Source organism: Sparus aurata, chromosome 1 (genome assembly GCF_900880675.1).
Source record: "Sparus aurata chromosome 1, fSpaAur1.1, whole genome shotgun sequence".
Taxonomy (NCBI): domain Eukaryota; kingdom Metazoa; phylum Chordata; class Actinopteri; order Spariformes; family Sparidae; genus Sparus; species Sparus aurata.
The window spans coordinates 24,181,903-24,205,439 of NC_044187.1; the positions used below are offsets into that span (position 1 = coordinate 24,181,903).

General features: G+C 38.1%; 2 protein-coding genes across 3 annotated transcripts; one reads left to right on the forward strand and one right to left on the reverse strand.

Annotated features, from left to right (window-relative positions):
• Positions 1-505: 505 nt before the first annotated feature.
• ten1 (TEN1 subunit of CST complex) lies at positions 506-3,829 on the reverse strand. Its single transcript, XM_030420920.1, has 3 exons — positions 3,618-3,829; positions 1,647-1,804; positions 506-1,196 (listed from the first exon to the last, which is right to left on the reverse strand). The coding sequence occupies exons 1-3, from the start codon at positions 3,704-3,706 to the stop codon at positions 1,045-1,047; spliced, it is 399 nt and encodes a 132-aa protein (XP_030276780.1). The 5' UTR covers positions 3,707-3,829; the 3' UTR covers positions 506-1,044.
• Positions 3,822-22,600, forward strand: acox1 (acyl-CoA oxidase 1, palmitoyl). Of its 2 annotated transcripts, none has more exons than XM_030420572.1 (14): positions 3,822-4,084; positions 5,601-5,760; positions 8,537-8,697; positions 12,475-12,582; positions 12,810-12,929; positions 13,082-13,197; positions 13,405-13,574; positions 14,147-14,309; positions 15,213-15,403; positions 15,883-16,062; positions 16,514-16,619; positions 17,819-17,962; positions 18,809-19,015; positions 20,428-22,600. In XM_030420572.1, the coding sequence occupies exons 1-14, from the start codon at positions 3,976-3,978 to the stop codon at positions 20,476-20,478; spliced, it is 1,986 nt and encodes a 661-aa protein (XP_030276432.1). In that variant the 5' UTR covers positions 3,822-3,975; the 3' UTR covers positions 20,479-22,600. The 2 variants fall into 2 exon arrangements, with proteins under 2 accessions (XP_030276432.1, XP_030276423.1); XM_030420563.1 differs by lacking the exon at positions 8,537-8,697 and adding an exon at positions 10,759-10,919.
• Positions 22,601-23,537: the final 937 nt, after the last annotated feature.

Here is a 23,537-nt window from a genome sequence, read left to right on the forward strand (position 1 = left end):
TGTACATGAACATTCTAATTGAAAATAAAACAGGTGATCATACAGTATAGAATGACAAAATCATGCTTATAACTTTTGAGATAGGGGATTCATTGACCTCTGTCATTATCTTAAGCTCATCCACTTCAACCACATCAGGGCTGCTGCAGTTGTTTTTATCATCATCTACCAGTAGGTCTACATAACGTCTGAAAATAATATAAACATTTTCCTAAGTTAAGATGGACGTTGTCACGTTATTTGTCCAATAGTCCAAAATCACTCTATCATAGAAGATAAAGAGAAGCAGCATATCTTCACATCTGAGGAGCTTTCATCAGAAAATAAATGGAATTTCATCATGAAAAGCAATAACAATAATTCATCAGCTATCAAAATTGTTCCTGGCAGATGTACACAACAACTGTCAGATGAAGACTTCAAGTTCTGGTCCACATTGAGACCAAGATGTGGGGTCACAAGCCAAAAGATTTGGCTATTTAAAGTGAGTGGAATATATCCACGGTTTGGTTTTCAGTTTTTAGTTTATTTTGAATGATCAATACATGACATATCAAATGCAATCATTTTAAAGGGCAAATTTTGCAAGATATGAGATCACAAAGTCACATCAAAAATATAAAGATATGAAATATATGAAATGGTATCATTAACAATATTATTACCCTTCAACAAAAGTTATGTTTTCACCTTTTTACCCAGTTATCGGATGCCTCAACACTAAGAAACATGGCTAAATAAATTATAGATTGATAATTTATCAAACCAAAACATATGCTTGTGGTTCTTCATTGACCACTCATGAAACCCTGAGATCAATCCAGTAATCTGGGGCTTTAATTGTCAAACATCAACCCCTGGAAAGATGAAATGCAGGAAACTGTTATGGTCAAAGGTAGACAAATAGTCATGTGGCAGTCTTCAAGTTCACTCCAGAATACACAACAGCACTCCAGTGCACCTTGACACACAGCTGAACCAGCAGCTCTTAGACCCGATACTCAATGAGGAAACCCTGGGAAACTTGATTGATGAAGACCCTGCTCAAGTTACATGTTCAGGTTGTGCAGCATCAATCTGTTTGTGCTCCCTCTCACTGAAGAAGCTCCTCTGCTCATTGATGGCTTTCTGAAGAAGGGCAATATTTACGCCATCAACACAGTTCAACACACGGGCACGGATCATTACCCCAACCTCTGTAAAACAAGAAAATAAGGGAGGTGATCGAGACAAAGAGTCTTGGATATACTTAAATGAGCACAGTGATTAAGGTTTAATCAGGGGAAAACAATTTATTTATTTATTATTATTGATTTAAAATAAACAAGTTGTGACTTCCAAGTAAAATTTCAACATGTCATTAAATCTGAAGCGAGATGTACAGAGAAGACAAAAAAAAAACATCTGAGGAATAATTTCAGGTCCACGCGAAATGATTAACCAGATAACTTTATATATTTACACTAAATCATGTCATGAGTGAATTAGACTATGAATTTCTTCTTTGGCCTAGTGATTTTCAGAGAGAAAATTGCTACATCAGCACATCTCCATTATCATATATATATAATTAATATATAATATAACTAATAACCCTGATACAGTACTCAATCTCCTGTTAAACAAATCAGAAAGTCTTTCCTTACCATCAGCATTTTCTATCTCTCCAAGAACTATGTACTGGGCCCCAATTATAGGGTTAAAGGGCTCCACAAATAAGGTGTGGACAACCACGTGGTGCTCCTTTGAAGCATGCTGAGCTGAAAACGTAGCCCTGGACTCCTCAGGCTGGTAGCAGGTAAGTCTGGAAAATTGAACGAGTTTAGTGTCCATGTCAATCTTTTCTTTTAAATCTATAGTCTTAAATTGTGTGTGTTGTACATGATTGCTTTGTGGAGTACTAGGGCTGGGTATCACCAGGTACCTCGCGATACGATACTATCACGATATTTTGCCCACGATAACGATAATATCACAATACAGCGATTCTGCGATAATCGATATATTGCAAGAAATTTCATCCACGATACATCACGATATCTGTGTCACTGAAGAAATTCAGAATTTATTGACTGCACTGAATCCATTTCACAGGAATTACAAAACATTGTCAATCAATTTCACATGAATGACAGCCAAGTAAACAAAGAGTGTATTGCACAGTGTCTCTTCTTAACACACACACTGACTACAACTATCATTAAATATCTATATGTGTGGGTTTCAGAGCTACTTAAACCATTTTTTAAATTTTATTAGGTTGTATACCTATGTTTGAATAAAGATAAAGCTGTCCTCCGAAGAGGGGTGGTGGTGGTGGGCCAAAAAAAAAAAAATATATATTTTTACATTTTTTTTTACATTTTTAAATATCGATATTTGGCACCAGTGTATCGATAACGTACCTCAAGACAAAATATCGCGATATATCGTAGTATCGATATTTTGGCACACCCCTATGGAGTACCCATACTGGAAGTGTTGTCTTTTGTGATGAACAGCTAGTTGGGTCAAAGATAATATGTGACCTTGGTGGACAATAAAGTTCTATTCTATTCTATAACAACAACAACAACAACAATAGCAAAAAATAGCACTAACTATTTTGGAGATTCAACTAGTTTCCTACCAATCTCTAATCTCCATTGTTTGAATCATCTGGCCCCACAGTTGGTTGCCAGTTTGTGGACTAGCTAAAACTGCTAACACTAGCTAATGTTGCTATATTTAGCAGAATGTCGCTAACACTAGCTAGCAAACATTAACATTGCTAATGCTAAATAGCCAATGTTAGGGCAGCACAGTATGCTGGCTGCATCCTGTAGAAATTAGTCTCTTACGTTTTTTTTCCAGACTGGCAACTACCAAAACAGATACCGCGTGATACCAACAACATTATACGACTGGATGACAAAATCCTGGTTGAAGCTGGAACCGACTATCAGAATTTTTACACAATGATAACATGTTGAAAAAGGCTCTGTCATTAATGTCACAGTAATTCTAAGTGCTGTATCGTAGGCAGCTAGAGGTGTTTTAGTTTCTTAAAGACGTTTCACCTCTCATCCAAGAGGTTTCTTCAGTTCTAACTCACTGGAGGGGAGTTGCAGGCTTTAAAAGTGGTGTTAGCTTAACACCAAGTTTTAACTTCTAGTGATTTAATTCACACTTCAAAAATCATTATGTGGTGCTGATCTGTGAAGTTTACCTTGCTGAACAAAACATGTAAGAGCTTAATTTCAGTGATAATCGAAAACCCAATCCAAAAATCTCGTTGGGTTTTTCCTGAGCGAACCAGGGCGAAGCTAACTTCCCGGTTAGTCTACAAAGATATGTCGCCCCTACACCGCTCTATTAGCATGAGGGTAAGTATGATTATAATTATTTATCGGTGAACTTTTCCTTTAAAGGTGTATTTTCTTCATAAGTAACAAACAAAACTATTACTTTTTAAGAAGAAGGGTTTTTACATGTTTTCTTTCAGAGACACACTTTTGACAGACTTGCGTTGGCAAAACAATGTTTGCCATCTCATATTGCAGAAGTTGTCTTGTATCAAGCAAATCACTTTCCCAGTCAGGACTTCAAAACTGATGTGGGTCACAATCAATGCTCACCTGCCAAATGTTCTCACTGATTCTCCTTCCTGCACTGCTCCAGAGTTTATTTCCCAGGGGAAACGATAAACTGCAGCTGCGGGAAGCATTGCGGTAAAGTTATAAGTCGTAATGGACACGAATATGTAAGTGTGAGTAAATGTTTGTATGGAGGATGAAGTGTTTGGGTACTTCCTGGTACACGTCACGTGACTAAGTAAGCCACGCCCCTCCTGACCTTTCTGCGGCTGCGTAACCAGCTTCAGGAAGAGGCCGTGTGAGAGACATCGTCAGGCTGAGGTTGCTGCAAGAGGTTATAGAACAAGAGTCCTATTAAAGTTATTCACGATACGTATCGATTTAAGTCCAGTACAGAGTCATGAATGCTGATATTCTGAAAGAGCGGCAAAATGCCACTTTTGACGTCGAGAAACTGACCAACATTTTGGATGGGGGCCCAGAATTAACTAAAAGAAGACGAGAAATTGGTGAGTTGAAATGTCTTCTTTGTCCGGTTGAGTTATTGTGTTCTTTAAAATTGTTTTCATAGTAGTCATAATTGCTGTGAAATGAGATTAGCTAGGTAGATAAGGAGCTAACAAAACAGTTCTTTCATCGGCTGTTTACTGTGCTGTTGCTAGCAGCTCTTCTCGCCGCGGCCGCAAGGTAACGTCCTACTTGCCCTGATGTGAATCAAACTTTTTTCTCTTTTAAGTTTCCCATCCCACATAAGGTCTGTAATGTGATAGTTATGAAGATATGTATGTTGGAGTGATTTTTATAAGTGCCAAAGGGAAATTCGGCTAACGTGGATTTGAGCAAGCATCCTTATAGCACTTGTTGTCGTCAAATTTTATAGTCCAGTTATGTCATGGTTGTCTTACGGGTGCATTTCAATGACGTGTAAACGTGAATTTCAACTCACAGAGCCCGTGCTACCTCAGCTTATATTCTGTATGCAAAACACTCGTAGATAGTAGAGAACAACATACTTTATGTTTATGTGGACGGAATTCAGAAGCAATAAAACTAATGACTGCTCTCTTGGTTAAGATCAGCTTATGTCATTTTGTCTGACCAATAGTCCAAAACCCTAAGATGAATTTATAAAATAATAATAGTAATGCTAATGATAATGACATTAAACTTTATTTATATAACGTGCAAAGTGCTTCACAGAAAAAAGAAACAACAGATAAAATAGTAAATAACACAACAGTATAAAAAAAATATTATAGGAGCAATCAAGGTATAGTTAAGAGTAAAAAGATATTTTTAATAGATTTATTTAGCCAATAACAAGCAAATGCAAGCAAGTGAAGACAGGACACGTGATGTACAGAAATGGTTTACCAAAATAGACCTGAGCAAGGACAGATAGGTGCAGAGACTGATTTGAAAAACAGGTAAACAGATAAAACCCAGGACCTAAACTTGGTTTTCTATGATTTTAGAAGACAACATTAAATAAGCACATTGCAAAAGCTGGTTCCCTGTATAAGCCTTTGGATGACTTTAAATTATTTAATACTGCTGGCGTCTGACTTTTGTTGTGATGGACAGTCAAAAGGATGTGCATCTCACTGCCTCTTCACAGTGCCTCTCCCCCTTCTTCTAACAGAGAGCAACAGTAGTTCACCTTTGTTCAGAAATGAAGTCCATTAATGTAAACTAATGACCATCATCCAGAACAACACAGAGGTTCCACCAAACTAATTTCCCCAGTGGCAGTGTGCATGGTGCAGTGTTTTTTGCTTTGAATATTTCCATGAATATATCTCAAATGAGACGGCCTATCCTCAAAGAGACATGAATCTTCTTACTTGTATCACATTTTCAAATGTTGATACCCACAAACCTCTGCACATTTTCACAGATGGTACGCAGATATCAATAGACTGGCAAATGTCCAGCTGAACATAAAAATATGCAGGTCTTGAAGTTATTTGCAGTTGTATAGACTAAAAGATGCATTTCTGATTTCATTTCCACTATCCACTGTAGAGTCAATGGTTCTCAACGACCCAGACTTTATGGAGGAGGACCCAAACTTCCTGTCCCGCAGTGAGCGCTATGACCAGGCTGTTAGAAAAAGTGCCCAAATGATCCTGAAGCTCAGAGAGTACGGCATTGCAGACCCAGAGGAGATCTACTGCTATAAAAGGTATGTGGTAAAGGAGTTGATGTGTGAGGCCAACAGTCAGCTGGTTTCCACCTTGTAGATCCAGATAGGTGTATTTGATCGCAAGGCTGAGGTAGAGCAGCACACACACAGTCAGATCCATTAAGGGTGGTAAATAAACATGCAGGTGGTGATTCAGCCCACAGGGAGTGTAACATTGCAGACTCAGAAATATCAGAGTAAATATAGAGTAAGTAAGTTATATAAGTAATGGTAGCTTTCGACAATGATGCATGCTTGCTTGTTGTTCGGATATAATGGATGTAAGTTTACAGTTCCAATAATGACATTTACAGTTTATTTAGCCAAAGGCATGGCTGTAATGCCACCACACTCTGACTGTACTTTATGGCAGTATTAAAAAAATATACCTGGATTGTTTGTTCACTGTTGCATCATTACAGTCAAAATACCAAATGTTGTCATGATGTAGTCAAATAACCACATGTGTCATGATGTAGTTTGGGCACCATGATACAAGCACAGCCAATAATAATGGACTGTTAAATGAAATGTGTGGTCCTTTTTTTTCAGTATTGTATTTTTGATTATGATGAGTCCATCCCTGCAAATGGGCCACACATGGTACACCATTTTGTGTTTATCTGTGATTATATGAAACAACAAAACAATAGGATTTAGAAAATTGATTGTACAAAATAAAAAGTAAAAAAGTCATTTATATATTTACTTTGAGGTAATGTGTAATATAAACTGTAGCTTGAACAACTATCCATATGACTGTACGTGGACCAAAGTCATTTGGAGCAAAGTTCATATAAGATTACAACTGTGTCAGAGGGTGTGCAAGCTCTTGGTTTTCACAGGTTGTGCAATGTGATACAATGTGATAGATCATCCATTCAATAAATGCTACTTTTTGTTGACAACATCAGACAGAGGTTAAATAAAGTTGATTTTTGTATTACAGTGCAGCTGTTGAAGACTAGCATCTGTAATACAGTGCAGCTGTTGAAGTGGTTTATATATATTTTAAATTTAAAATAAATAACCACCAACAGGCTCATAGGAACCAAAACATCAGAACAGAGTAGAACGAAACCCTCCACTTTGTCTGTTCACAATAGGCATGGGCCAATATTAGATCATTATCGTAATATTTATTGTCATACGTGATATTTTTCACAATAATGATTATCGAACAGCTGTGTGATTGGTTACACGTGGTGCTGCAAATCCCTTTAACCCTGAAAAAGTCTCCCTCTTTACCAGCACCCAAGCAATGCCAGACCATCACATTCCTCATCTTCCATCAAGCACCATTCCACCATCTTTTCTTTTGTTCTGTGTCACACAAAAGCTTGGTGTGATTCAAACACCTCAAACTTATATTTGTCTGTCCACAACATGTTTTTCCAGTCCTCCTCTCCAATGTCAGTTTTTTTTGGCCAATCTAAAGCTTTTCCTCCTATTGGACATTTTCAGATATACTTTTTTCCTCCAACTTCTCCTTCTATTCTGGTTCAAGCGAGTTAGCAATGGGAGAGCAGTACACTGTTGTACGAGATCTTTCATTTCCTTGAAGTGTCTCGCGTAGACCTAATTTCTTTGAACAAGAATAAACTGAAGCAATTTTTTGTGTGAGGGCAAATTCACACTCACACAATCGGTACCCTGCCCTAGCAGGTTTGACCCCCAACGTCCAAGCACAGTACACTTCCTCCCTGGCACGGTTGGAAGAGGGGTGCTTTGGCCTTTACAGTTGCTCACGTGCAAGCAGAAGCAATGGTGCACAACGTAAACATGAAGGAAAGTTATTCATTTTGCAATGCCTTGCATAATAAAGAAATCCAGGAATGTGAGAAGGCTATCTAAGACTAAAAGGACATTAAATAAGCCACGAAAAAGTCAGTGTAGTTTGTCATGTTCTCTGTGCTGTTCTCCATTGTGCTGCGCCTGCGCTACGATGTGATGATGTAAGTACAAGAGGTCATCCTGCTCAGACCTGATTGCAGCCAACTAATCAACTAGCCTAAAGAAGGACAATGTCATTGCTCGTTTAATCAGCAAAGAAGTTTTCATAAGTGCTGACAGGATTGCACATTAGGTTGAGTGATTGATTGATTAGCCTTTTAACATGACAAAATTTGTATACGGTAATACAATGTGCCATTGGACCGTCCGAAGACCGACAGTCTTGGTTGCTACATATTGTCCTCTCTGTACACCTATGTAGGTAATTCATACAAAAATATGAAATTACTTTCCAACTAAAACTGTCATCTCTTGAGCGATGATGTATTTATAGTGACAAAACTGACACTCTTGGATTCATAAAAACAGTTTTCATATTATCTGAAATCTTGGTCAGCTTTTTGGGTTTTGGTCCTGCACTCGTGTAATTTACTTGCCCTCTTGACAGGTTAATGATTGACCGAATTGCTTTTGACACTCACATGGACCACCCATCTTACAGATTCCAGAACGAAGCTCAAAGGCAGTGTAAATGAAAAAAGAAAAAAAAAGCTGAATTTGGTACTTCAACCTGGGACTTGTTATTTGATCTTGTTAAAGTGAAATTCATATTCAATCACAAATAAAGCCTTGGTTGCTTTTTGGCGTGAGTTTCACTTTAAGTTACTTGTTTAACCACTGAACTTGACAAAACATTGAATAACTTCTCAGACAACAGAGTGAGTGAGATGAGCTTCAGCCTCTGCCAACAAAAAATCCATAGCATATTGAGTTACCAAACACATCACAGTCTGAGTAACAGCACTACTTTCCCTTCATCCAGTATGGCTTGTGGACCCCGACCTGAACCCGTGGGACTACACTTTGCCATGTTTCTCCCAACCCTGTACAACCAGTGTGAACCTGAGCAGTCCAGGAAATGGTTGCCTTTGGCCGAGTCCCTCCGGGTCGTGGGCACATATGCCCAAACTGAGATTGGTCATGGTCAGTCTTGGATTTAGCCCGTAACTTATTTACTTGTTATTTACGGCCGTCAGACACCACTTCATTGTGCTCAAAAGCACAAATTGCCATGTTTAATGTTTAGCCCGAATTATATTTGGTGCAGGAAAAGAAGCCACTTTCGGCAGGGTTGTAAAACTGCTGCCACGAGGTGAACTTTGGTGAACTCTTGTATGTGTTTGACAGATCCAAATCAGTTAGAAAATTCTGAAGTAGTTGCATGTGTGTCCTAACAGTTGTGCTTATGCGTGACATTTTGTTCTAACAAGAGATGGTAATCAGTGAGTAGCGAAATGCACGTATATGTAGCTGCACAATTGACATCACATCACTAGTGGTCCCTTAACCCGTCAGGATTAGTAGCATCTTTTAGTAAGATTAGTAAGTTTTGTCTCATTTGTTTCAAAACATACTCCAACCAACATCAGGTAGTTTCGCTGCTTTCCTACTCACAACTCTCTTATCCCCCTTTTTGTAATGATACTGCACTGGTGATGAAGCTCGTGTGCATCTTAACTTTGATTGCATTCCACCTTTTGCAACTCTTTTTCCAGTTAATTCCAATTAATCATTACATTTTTTGATTGTTCTAGTCTGTCTTTGGTTCAGCTATCGACATCTTGAGTGACCAGAGAGGGTTTTTTATTCTTGTTCTTTATTTTGCATTAAAAGCCAAGTGAAGTTATATTAGGTGCAGTAGAAATACGTATTCTGAGAGCCACAACTAGTCTAGGGGAGTTCTAGCTTCTGAGTGTCTCTTTGTAATCTAAGAGGCCAACAAATCTGTGGTGAAAGGGAATGTAGGCCAAGGCAACTTTTGTTTGTTGCTTTGCTGTAATAAAGCCAAGTGGACATTATAATGAATTTGTATTTCATCTGTGCAAAGCCACACTGAAAATTCAGAACCGATGGCACTATTCTTTTAATGAACAGTTTTTTCACCTGTCTTTTGTTTAATCTGCTGATTATTTTCTTGAGGTAAGATGAGATAAACAATTTGTTTTTTAAAACATCAGAAAACAAAAATACCCATCACAATATCATAGAGCACAAGATAACGTCACTAAATGGCTTGTTTTGTCTGCCCCCAGACCTTCAATTTACAACCAAGAAGAGCATTTATTTATTTATTAAATATTGGGCAGGTTGATTTAAAAAAATAAATAAATAAATAATAATAATAATAACAATAAATAAATTATCAAAATTGTTTCAGGCTTCATGACTTGTTTAAAAAAAAAAAATCCTACATCTGGAGAACATTTGACCCTTTTATATCAAAAGATGTTGCTTCTTGGATTTGGATATTGGCACTTGGCGAGATTGGGTTTTTGATCATTTTTCAATTTATTGGCAGCCCTACCTAAAAACTTTTTAAAAATGTTGAACATGGCTTGTATCTGCCAAGACTTTACTTAGTTCAGTGAATGTCTTTCAAACTTCATGTTGCCAGACAAGTTTAATATCCAGGTAGTGAAGATGGCAAGGTTAACATTTGACCACTTGGTGTGAAGAAATATAAGATGCAAATAAATCAGATGTTTGATTGATACAGAACCTTTTTTTGCTTTGATTTGATCAGCTAATGGTCAGGAGCGGTGAAGAGCAGAGACCAAACTGAGAACAGGCACAGAACACAGCGTTGCACTTTTTAGCAGCAAAACTTTAATTGCTACGGCTACCAAAGACAGATGCATTTAATGTGAAAAAGGAGAGTTTCAAGCCAAACAATGACCATATGATCAAATCAGCGGTTCCAATATGCATGATGTGCTCACGGTCTGTTTGTCTTTGTCATCTCTGTCATTACTGCTTCCTTGCACAACAACTGTCTTCTTCCTTCCCTCACTTCTTCTTGAAATTAACCATGTCAATTTTGACACATAATAATTCCTCCTTTTGGATTTTAAATAAACTTCATTCATCATTCTCTCCGCTTCCATCTATACTGACATGGGTTTAAACTTTCCACCTTCTTCCTTGCCTTTACTGCATCACCTCCTGCTTTTCTTTTCCGTTTTGCCCCTATGTTGCGTGGCCTAGTACTGTGCACCTCGGCAAACCAGAGCCCTTGGATCTCCATCTGGGGATGTTCCTGCCCACGCTACTCAACCAGGCCAACCAAGAGCAAATGGACCGTTTCTTCATGCCCTCCTGGAACCTAGAGATCATCGGCACCTACGCTCAGACAGAGATGGGCCACGGTAAACTGAACAGCCCAAAATATCAGGCCTGTTAAGACTTGTCACTGCAGGGATTCTTTGGTTTCTTTATCATTGCCAGTGCCAACAGATCCCCAAATTAGTTTAGTAATGATGGTGTTTACATAGGTAGTACTTTAACCCTCCTTTTACTTTTGGGATAACACTCTAAGTGCTATATGTAGGCAACTGGATGTTAGGGCTAGGTCACCTAGCCCTCTGAGTTGAGCTTATTTGACTTCATGTGAACTCATTTGACCTTGATGACTCTGTAAGGACACACAGGGTTTGAAGCCTGCAACTCCCTCCCAGTTAGCTGAAAAGAGCTGAAGAAGCCTCTTGGATGAGAGTTGAAACGTCTTCAAGAAACTGTCCAGTCCAGTTGCCTACGATGTAGCACTTAGAATTACCATGGATTACTGGATGACTGAGAATCTTCATGAACTCTAATTAAATTATTGACTTTTTTTTTTTCCTGCGAAGTGTTCAAAGTTCATTTTGGTGACTATTTTACCATCAGTCTTTTACTCTTTTTCACATAGCATATATATTCACAAACAAAGCACTTACAGTAGCAGATGCAAGTTTCAAACTGTCAAGGGGCCGATGTGATTTTTCACTTTAACCTGTTATCTTATATGCTTTTGAGATAGCGTTTTTGTTTGTATGATTGATCTTTTAGTATTATAGGATAATATTATTTATTCTTACTGTCTTTCATGTCACTTTAGAGGGGCACTATGTACTTTTTGGAGGAGAAACTGATCTCAGAATTTAAATATTTACAATATTATTACAAAGCAAAAGAGTTTGAAATTGTGTTGTCCTTTAAGTTCAGTCTGTTTATTCAGTCAAGCAAATTAAGAAATTGTTTATTTAGTTTGTTGAGGCAATAAAAAAAATATCAATCATAGAGGAGCTTTCTCCTCTGATAAAAATGTTTTTCACAAAACTACATAGTGCACCTTTACTGACGATTCCTTAAACTTCTGTTATGTTAACCTCCTGTCCTCGTGTTCTTCTCCCTGACTTCCATCCCATATCCAATATTCCTCTGAGGCAGACCTTCCTCTCTAACCCTCTCTTACTGATTCTTATTGTGTTTTAAAATGCAGCTCAGTCTAGCAGCACACAATCAGTTTGAATTGACAGTTTAGACTTAAAGCAGATGGCATGCTGTAGATGCAGCATTAATGGAATGATCTTAAAATATGACTGATATACATGTTTTTAGATCTGTCAAACACCTACAAATTGCACTGCTTTACTCCTTTATGTTGGCTTCATCCATTTTATTTTTCATTTAAATGTTTCATACTGTCAAGGGCCAAACATGTTTTTCTTTCATTTTGAATTCATCATCCCATTTGACGATTTTAGTATGCTCCTGTGTATGATCATGTAGTACTATTAGATACTGTAGGAATAATTGCTTAATCTTAGTGTCTGTTTTTAGTTTTGTGGTTAGTAAAATCATTCATTATTTTATTTTATTCTTCAGCTGTGTACTCTGTATGTGTGTGTTTCCTGCATGTGTGTTTGGCGAATGTCTCTCTAGGCACCCACCTCAGAGGGCTGGAGACCACGGCCACATATGACCCAGCCACACAGGAGTTTGTGTTGAACAGTCCCACAGTCAGCTCCATCAAATGGTGGCCCGGAGGACGTAAGTATATTCACGTAGTCACATCGCTGCAGTGTCAGGACTGCACCAAGAGTTATTTTGCAGCCTGGTGTCCTAATTCCTGTGAGCGTAATTAAGGAATTCAATATTTAGACTGTCTGATGGTTCCTCAAGATGGTGCAGTTCTCTCTTCAGGCTGAATAAAGCTCATTAACATCTGGAACAAATTAGTTTTAACCTTCTTGCTCTCTTCCTCTCTCTCTTTCTAGTTGGAAAGACCTCAAACCACGCTATAGTTCTAGCCCAGCTCTACACACAGGGAAACTGCCACGGTTTGCATGCTTTCATTGTCCCCATCCGGGACATGAACACACATGTACCCCTGCCAGGTAACCACCATCTGTAATGTTTCTCTAGATAGGGTGTTTTTGATAAAGTCAGCCCTCCGTTACCTCCCTTCCTGTCTTTGCATCCCATTTTGTATCTATGTCATTGTTCTGAATCGTCCGCTTTCTGTTTCTTTTTTCATTGTCTTACTTAGGTATTGTTGTTGGAGATATCGGCCCCAAGTTTGGGTTTGATGAAATTGACAATGGCTACCTTAAAATGGAGAATGTTCGAATCCCACGGGAGAACATGCTGATGAAATATGCCAAGGTGACCCGATGTAATCCGATTTGACAGTCTCTCTTGTTGACAGTGTAATTGCCCCAACACATACACTAAAGGGCTGTTCGTGGTTTCCACCACTTCCTGTGTTTTTGCGACCAGAGGGTTTAACACTTGTCCACACCAAAAAAGATAACCATGAATAGTTGAGTTGATGTACTGAAGCAAAGTCAAATGACTCTGTTTCTCCACTAGGTGGAGCCAGATGGAACTTACAAGAAGCCACCAAGTGCCAAGCTGACCTATGGCACCATGGTCTTCATCCGCTCCATGATTGTAGGCGAGTCAGCTCGGGCCCTCTCCAAGGCCAGCACCATTGCCATCCGCTACAGTGCAGTTCGTCACCAGTCTGAGATCCGTCCGGGGTTAGTAACTACAAAATGAATTCCTAAAAGCACTTCAGCAAACAGCTCTACATACGTTGCACAACTCAGAGAGCCTGCAAGTAAATATAAATGCATACTTAAATTCATGAATGACATCCAAGTAACAGGATTCAGAATGAGATTTTACATCATTGGAAGTTGTGTGCTCCTAGGAAAAATCGTATCAGTAACATTTATGTGAGGAAAAGTCTCAAATAAGAAATTGTGAAATATTAATAAAATACAATAATAATAATGGAATAAAATAATAACATTAACTCAGTGGTAGACTCCTACCTAGAGTTCTTGGGCAAGGAAACAAAAAAGGTTTGATTTTTGTTGTGTTTGTTCCATTTGAACATGGATGGTTTATACAGTAAATATATGGAGCAGATTATGTGGTATGTGATATGAAGAAGGCCAATGTGTCAGAAAAGTATGATATGTATAATTCCATGTTTGGGTCTTTGGTCAATGTCATAGGATCACTTGCTATGTCCCCGAGCATCAAAGGGAAGTACAACCTTTAGGGAAAAACTAAACACTCAAACCTGTGTGTTTCTGTTTCACAGAGAGCCAGAGCCCCAGATCCTCGACTTCCAGACGCAGCAGTACAAGCTCTTCCCTCTGCTGGCTACAGCCTACGCCTTCATTTTTGTTGGCCAGTACATGAAGGATACATACAGTCGCATCAGTGGAGACATCAACCAGGGGGACTTCAGTGAACTGCCAGAGGTACTGACGGTTTATAGAACATTATTCCTTCAAATTTAGCGCTACATTTATTCTGCTATATACTAATTATACTGGCCTTGAGCCCTCTGTCTGTGTGGCTGATTATACTCTTTTTACTAACTTCAGTTACGAGCACCATTTTGTTGCCATACAGAACTGCTAATGAAGTAGTAAATAATAATCATGATATATATTAACCAGCATACTATGTACTGAATCCATACCTCCTGGCAGACAGTTTTTTTAATCAGGTCAGTATACTTTTTTCAAACAAAACTCAAGACCAGTGCACTCTTAGAGAACCTTTATGTTATCAGCATTAACAACATTGTTTGTTATTTGTTTGTTACACGTACAAATCAGTTGCTTAGTTTGCAGTGATGTAATTACAGCTATAATGACAATTTCTAATAGAAAATAATCTGCTTTTGAGTCCATAAAGCGCAACTGGGTGCTGGGGATCGTCGAGATGAACAGTTGGGTTTTGATTGACTAATTGATTGATTAATTGCTAGAGAGGTAGCTAATTTAAGACAACATTAACAGAGGGATGATAACAAGATTACGGTGTGTAGGGTGATTAAAGCACAACTCTCAAAAGCAACAATCCGCGTCCAGCCAATCTGCTGCCACAAATGGTCTTTTTACCCAAATAAGCCACCATGGGGAACACCAGAAGGCACAGAACGTGGCTTCTAGATAGATATTCAAATAGACCGGTTGTGGCTAATTGTTGTGAATTAATTGGTAAAGAATAATGTGGATGTAAAGAATAATGTATTGTGTACATCATACTATATTTTCAAAGCCCTTGGTCATATTGTTTGTTTTATATTTCTTTCCGCCCAGTGTTTAGACTTGTGTGAGGGCATTTTCTCACCGTCTTTGCCCTCTCTTCTACAGCTCCATGCCCTGTCTGCAGGACTGAAGGCCTTCACCACGTGGACAGCCAACGCTGCCATTGAAGTTTGCCGCATGTCATGCGGGGGTCATGGTTACTCTCGCAGCAGCGGCCTGCCGGACTTGTACGTCAACTTCACCCCTACATGCACCTACGAGGGAGAGAACACAGTCATGATGCTGCAGACTGCACGGTAACTTGTCACACAGAGATATGACCACATTGTCACACCTCACCAGGACACGTAGCTTTTGCTTAAAAATGCATCACCCAACTTACAGGAACTTGCTATTCACAAGATTTAGTACTTGAAACCCCCCCCTTTTTTTTTGTCACACATGCAAGAGACAGAGACAAAATACGGACACATTCAGCCATGCACCCACTCATCAGCCCTACTGTGCCACAATTACAGGAACCACACCCACACTCCTACCACAGCAAAAAGAAACATACATATCACTTATCTTTTATTGACAGCTGTGTTAGTATTTCATATCAATGGTACTGTAAAGGTCAGATGTCAGATTTCAGAACCTGTTGTTTGTCTTTTTAAGGGGTATTGCTTATAAAAAACTTTTGCAAAAGGTTTGTGAGATGCACAACTACTTGATGAGCTCATACCTGAACATGAACCTCTCCTGTGTGTCTCTGCAACTTTTGCCTTTGCAGATACCTGGTGAAGAGCTACCAGCAGGCTAAAGCAGGCCAGCAGCTGAGTGGCATTGTGTCGTACCTGAATGAAACAGACCACAGGAGGGTGCAGCCCCAGCCCGTCAGTGCCAGGCCAACAGTGGTTGACATTAACGACCTGGCCAGCCTGGTGGAGATCTACAAACTACGAGCTGCCATGTAAGAGACGATCGCAGTAGATAAAATAACCTGTTTACACTCATTGGCATTTTCACTCTATCTAGAAGCCACGTTCTGTGCCTTCTGGTGTTCCCCATGGTGGCTTATTGTGGTTAAAAGACCATTTGTGGCAGCAGATTGGCTGGACGCGGATTGTTGCTTGTGAGAGTTGTGCTTTAATCACCCTACATACTGTAATCTTCTTATCATCCCTCTGTTAATGTTGTCTTACACAGTTATTTTATTTGATTGTATTTTTTACATTTTTAATTGGACACATATTGTGGAACTTATTCCATCAAAGATGGCCTCTGTTTTACTCAAAACCCCAAATCAAAGATAAATGTGTGTTGGCATGATGTTAAAGCTTAAAAATAACAAGTTGTTATTCGTTGTTTTTAAATTGAGTTATACAAATGACATCATTCTGTGTGTGTTTGTGTGCGTGTAGTCTAGTTGGGATGGCCGCTAAGAGCATCCAGCAGGAGTTGCAGCACAGGAAGAATCAGGCGGACGCCTGGAACAACAGTGCTATTGACCTGGTCAAAGCCTCAGATGTAAGTTTAGTTGTTTGTCTTTCTGTGCATCGGAATTTCCTAATTTGAAATTTTAACCTCAAGGCAGTCCAGGTGTACAATGCCAAAAGTTAACAAAAATGTTGGCTGACCATAAAAAAGTTTAATCTCTTGTGTAGCGGTACACACGATTAAACCCTCAGTAGTGCAGCCTCTGTACATGGAAAATGAAATGGAGGAGGGGAAATTAAACTGAGGGACATCATACATATTATTTTACAGCACGTTTATACTGTGAAACGTATCTAAATGTTTCATTCACTAGCCTTAAGCAAACTGTTGTCCACATAAATCTTGCTTCCCGATGTGTGTCGTCATTGTTGTCACCTCAGAGAACTGCTTCCTAAGTAGGTGTAGATGAATTTAAGTTTACAAGTAGAAATTCCAATTTCAGGTGATGTTCCATTGTACTTTTTCTAAAAGAAATTTGGAAATTTCATCATTCATTCATTCATGTATTTATTTATTTATTTATTTATTCATATTTGCTTAATTTCATGAGCTAAATATTCAAATGTTATACATTTTATGCTGAAGAGCAAATCTTTCAGTGTTGTCTGACCAGCAAGTCCCTGATTTTCTGTTATGCAATCCCAATGTACATTAACATCTGTAATCTGTAGTTACTGTCTGAAATTGGCTCAGATTACTTTTGAAAAAATGTGCATTTAATGATCATTGATTAACTGGTTACATATGTGATCGCATCTTTAAAGTATAGAAATGATGAAACTTTTTTCATGTTAACTAGCGCTCTATTATCTCATGAGAGGTGTGTCTGACATACAGACTGCATTATCACCACAACGTAGGCTCGCTTTTACGCCACTTTTTTTTTTTTTGTTCACGCTGAACCAAGCAGCTACAGAACTTAATGGGATGTGATGTTACACGTCATGACATTGGAATCCATGTGTCTTTTCAACATGTTTTCTCTACACATGGATTGGCCCAATGTTTATAATCATATGCATGCAGTTATAATGTGATCGAGATCCTGTCCCACCATGCATTGTGGAAAATGACGTTTGTTCCTCTAAATTACATAAATACATAATCGCCATTAGTAAATACACACAGATGGACTGTACTGTGCATCTCCTTATTTGATCTTATTCAGTCCCTTTCGGACTTACTTGTTATTCTTTCATTCATGTGCCCTTCTGTTGTTTTGCCTCGAGGCCCACTGCCACTATGTTGTAGTGAAGCTCTTTACTGACAAGCTGGGGGAGATCGGTGACACAGCGGTACACTCAGTGGTTTCAAGCCTGGCTCTGCTCTATGCCCTGCATGGCATCACAGTGAACTCTGGAGATTTCCTACAGGTCAGAAAAAGCAATATATTATACATACATAAATAGTCATTATTTTATCTTGTTGCAAGTGTTACAAGCATATTGTGCAAGACGCTAGTTATTTGCATTCTCTGTGCTCTTTGTCAGTCAGAGTCACTGTCTGCTACCATATGAGAAACGGCAACAATCGCCTCTTTGTTTCTGAGCATGATCAAGGGGCTCTTTGTTTGTTGGATGTGTATGTCTGGGTGGCTGTTGTCTTTTTGGTGTTAAGATACAGTGAATTAGATTTAGTATTATCAATTAAGCTTTAAAGGGGGATTCTAGTTTTATTGATGTTTATTTTTAGTATATTTACATTTTTTGGTGTGTAAATGATGCTCGATACTTACCAAGACTTGTGGAATCTGTCCAGCAGATCTTATCAGCTGGCAGCCACAACACAGCGGCAATGGCTGCAGCGTTATCCAGTGGGGCAACTCTGTCAATGTTACGTCCACTAAGACTGCTTGTTTTTGCCACTGACAGGCTAAGATTGTTTTTCTAACTGCCCAACAACACAACAGAAACAATTCCTACAGAGATGGATTTTGTGAAATAATAAGACCAGTTTTGCTACGTAAACTCCAAAGTCATTTTGGCAATTTAGATGAGGCAAAAACTATGACTACTCCCTGCGCAGGATTTCAGAGCGAAACATCTCCTTGAACAAGACTTCCTGGTAACAAAAAAAGATCTAAATATTAAACAAAAAGGTCTCTCTCTGTAGCAATCGTCTCAATCATCAACCTCACCCAATCAGTGGCAAAACCCGGTCTCCTCACTGTTTGATCCAGCAACATGTTTTCATCCACATCTATATCTGCCGTATTTCAGGCTGGACTGCTGAGTGTTCCCCAGGTGCTGCAGATTTCTGTTCGTATCAAGGAGCTGCTGTCTCAGCTGAGGCCCAACGCTGTTGCACTGGTAGATTCCTTTGACATTCACAACAAGAAGCTGAATTCCGTCCTCGGACGATATGATGGGAACGTGTATGAGAACATGTTCGAGTGGGCTCGTCGCTCACCCCTAAACGCCACAGAGGTCAGTCAAATGTTTTCTTGTGGGGTCAAAGAGATTTAATACTCTTAATCCTGATGGCCGCTGCTTACAGGCCACAACATACCTTTATTTACAGCAACAACATAGAGAGTCAATGTTTAGTGCTTAGATCTAAATGTTAAAGCAAATTAAAAATAGAAGAAGATGAAGACATTTTGAGCGAAACTGAATCAGAATTGATCAAATTGAATGATGTGGTTTCTTATTGCTTTGGTTAGTTTACAGGCAGGTATAGACAACAATCTATAAGCTCCTGATGATGCTCATAATTTGATACACCAGCATAAAAAAAACCCTTTTAAAATCAATGCAGAGCTGGAGTTAAGAAAAGGTTGCAGGCTGAGTTTAGCGTGTTTCCAGCAGTATCTCCACTGGTTTACCCAGCCAGGGGGCTGCCTGCTCAAAGGTTCAGCATTTAAGAATTTAAGTTTAAAACATTCTGACATAACAAAAATTATCAACAGTGCGTGAAGAAATAATAGTTTTGATGTGATGTTAAAGACGTCTATGTACTGTGTTATAGAGATATCTGGTGGAGTTGGCATGCTAACCAGCCAGGCCCAGGCCTGAAAACCTCTTTCTGTCAGCGGTCCAAAGCTTCTGTGCTAGCAGTGTAAACACCAACATGTCCCTGGTAGTCTGTCTAGCTGCATGGCTAAGATAGACAGGGTCTTTTAAGATTAGATCCACCCCTTTTGAAGCTTGACAACCAATCAGAAATAACGAATGACAACATATGACCATAACAGTGATCACGAACAATTTCCTGTCTAAATCTCAATAGATTTCTATTTTCAGATCTTCTTAACTTCTTAATCTGTAAGAGAGAAGCAGTTTAATATGGCAGAAGTGTTAGAGTGATTATTTTATTGTTTACAGTTAAACAATAATAAATTATAGTTAATGGATACTTCATTAATAATTGGATGTATATATTATAACATGCAAACCACCTAACAATCTTTTTTTTTTTTTTTTTTTACTATATTGGACTTAAAGCTTCAGGGTGAAAAAAGCTCCATAATGTTTCTTGAGCTTTTGTGATGTCAGATCCTCGGCAGTGATTTGGCAAACTTTCTGTTTGTGAATAGAACATTTTACATATAGAATAATGAAATTAAGCACCATTAACTGGATCATCAGTGTTTTCATCATTTTTCGGGCTTCCACTCATAACCCTCTGTTGAACAATGCAACACTATTATCTGTCTGTAACTCCACTGGGAGAATGAGATTGGACCATGAATTGTCTTATATAGCAACAGTTTGAGTTTGCATTATTTGGACCTACTACAATCATTTGGTATCAGAGGATGCCCTTAACCAACTACAAAATGTAGAAACCTGCTCTCTTTTCAGCTTCACTAATGCAACTTAATGTCTTTCTTCCACAGGTTCATGAATCTTTCTACAAGTATCTGAAGCCCCTGAGGTCCAAACTGTGAGCTGACCCTTGCCCCTTGTTTACTGGCCTTGACTTTTCAAGTCTGTCCATATAGGCACAACACTAACAATATTTTATCAACCCCATGATGGTCTTCACTCATGATCAGCTAGTGTTGAAGGAAGTTAGCCTCCCTCTTTGCTTCATGTGGTCAAGTTGAACACTGTAATCAGTCTCTGTATACTGCTAGAGCAATGTTGACTGAATGTTTGGGTAATGAAATTATGGTTGATAAACAGGTTTAATGGAAAAAACCAGGATGGAAAGTCACCATTGAAATTGCATTAATTTTAGCCCCAAAATAGCTTTTAAGAATACTGACAAAAATCCAGCACTTGCAGTTTTAGATTGCCATGTTATCTGTAGAGAAATTCCATTGAAAAGATTGGTTTGTGTTTGTGTTTGGTTTCTCCACATCTTTTCTCCACTTTCCACTGCGTGCCTGATGACTCCTCTGTGTGAGACAGTCAAGATGGTAATGCCATCTCTCTTTTTTTTTTTTTTAAGAACAGAATGTTATAATGAACGTTATGTAATGCCGAAGTGTTTTATATTCGGAGCAGATGAACTGGAACAGAGGTCCAGAAATACCTGTGAAGATATGAACAAGTATTTCCCTATGAAATACAGTTGTAAAATGTAGATAAAACCTGTGCTTCAGAGCTGTAGAAGATTACTTTGCCTTAAAAGTCCCAATCAAACTTTTCTTTCCAGCCTTAATGATTTTAGCATAGCGAACCGCTGAATTCATGCAACAGTGATCTGTAATGCAACTAAGTTTTTCAAAAGATCGAAAAACATCTAAAATCTTCCAGTTGTATTTCAGCCACAGAGATACGACAATCTCCCTTTTAATCTCTGTCCTTTCAAATCTCCCATTATCATCAGGGTTGAGCTAGTACTCTGCTGAAACCAGTTACCAGTACAGATAACAGAAAGAACAGAACAGACCAGAAATGTGTCTATCTGTAGCTGAAGTTTATTAATTCAAGTTTATAATAAAACATTCTGTAAATAGTTCTCACACTCTTGTGACTGAAAACATTGATCAGAGGCTCAATTCTTAGGCTGTTCTGTAAGTACTTTTCAAACAGATGTCAGACCTCTGATCAACCCTTTCCAGCAAGTCCAACCAATTTCCTGTTTAAGAACCACCCATTTCCTCTTTATGTCCCGCCCTTTCAGAGTGCGGGTACAGATCAGATAATTGTCTACTCGCTCATCCCTTACTGTCACATTTCAATGACATCTATGTTATTACATGATTCTACTCCACTTACAGAAGCGCAATCGAGAGCAGAGAGCCCCACAAAGAGACTTACCTGAGATGAAATTAACCACTTAGGGGTTAATTTAATGAATGGTTTCACTTGAAGTGTCCACATACTTTTGAATGTGGTTTTTGGACAAAAAAGGATGTGAAGCGTGTAAAAAGGCCACATATGCACTGTATATGTGAAGAAGTATTCTCCCTCCCTGCTGTGTGGGGTTGATATATTATAAAGAAGGGTCGAGACCCCAGGCAACTTCTAGATGGATTTTTTTTTTCTTTTCTTTTTAATTAAATAAATTTCAAACAACAAACTTTAAACAGATCCGTTGTTGGCATGTCATGTTCAAATTGTGCTGATAAAATTGTTTCTAATTTGGGTATGATTGTATTTTTTTGCAAACTATTTTTCCCTAGATTAATTCTGTCAAGTTTTTGTTATTAGAGGGTTATAAAAATCTATTCTAGAAAAATCTATTCTAAATACTTAAATTGAGAGCTTTTGTGACTCTAATGACACTACAATGAAAAGGAGAGCTTCAATCAAAAGCCTCACTGAACTGAGAATATGATCTGCGTGATAATCATGTGCCTGGGGAAGATGTTTTTTCTAACAAATAAAGAATTGTCTCTCATAGTATTTTACTTTCTGTATTCATTTGATTTCTAATCAGTTAAAGCTGTACAGGCATGTTTAGAAGTGTGTAATGACCAAGCTGTAAAGCATATTTGTCATATTTTTTCTGCTTGTTTTATTAAATAATACTGTTTTCTTTTTTTTCTCAAACAACATGAACTGAATGGTTGGTAAATAATTTGACCTGTAATTATATTAATAAAAAAATAATAATAATCAAGATGTATTGTGTTGATTCTGTGGTTAACCAGCTTGAACTAATTTTCCAGGTCACTAGAGAATCGACTTTGCCCATTCCCTTTTTTAAAATCTGTGTATTACTAAATAGCTAGGGTACCTTTTTAATTAAGTATTCAAAAGCAGCTAAGCAACATTTTGTGAGATAAAATAAAAACCAAATTCACCAAATTATAGACAAAAAGATTAGATTTGTTCTAGGGGTGTCACGATATTGCGATTTTCATAATTTTATTATAAATGAAATATTGATATTGTGTAAATAATCCAACGAACACATTTGGCCGCAGGCATCTTTCGTTTCTGACTTCATCTGGTTGCCTTTTCACCAGTAATCATTAGTTGATAGTTATTGTTGTTTTGGTACAAATGTTTGTACAGTCATGGTTCTTTTGCCCTCCCTTCACTTGTACTTTGGGAGCTCATATTTAACAAACTAGAGACAAAACACAGTCAACAAAGTTGAAGATCGATTTGATTGCAAGCATTTCTTTTTGCAACACTGATGCTATACCACAATATAACAAAAGCACAAATCTAAGATATAGTCTCATATCACGATAACATACTTCATATCACATATATCATATAGCCTTTATATTATATTAATATATTATCTGAATTCAACCATTTTAACTGCAAACATTGGATTGTGTGTCTGTTGACAGACAATGTCCATTTGACATTATTTCTCTTCATTTTATTTATAAAAAATAGAGTAAAAAAAGATGTACGTTCAGGTTGATCAAATGTTGGTCATTTCATTAAACCAAAAAATTCAGTTAGGTAAAAAAAAGTTCAGTTGAGGTGGTTGAATCTCATAATATGGTATTCGCTTAACAAAAAAAAAAAAAAAGTAAATGATTTTGGCTTTCATTTGCTTCCATACATTTGAGACAGAGACCGGCTGTCCATG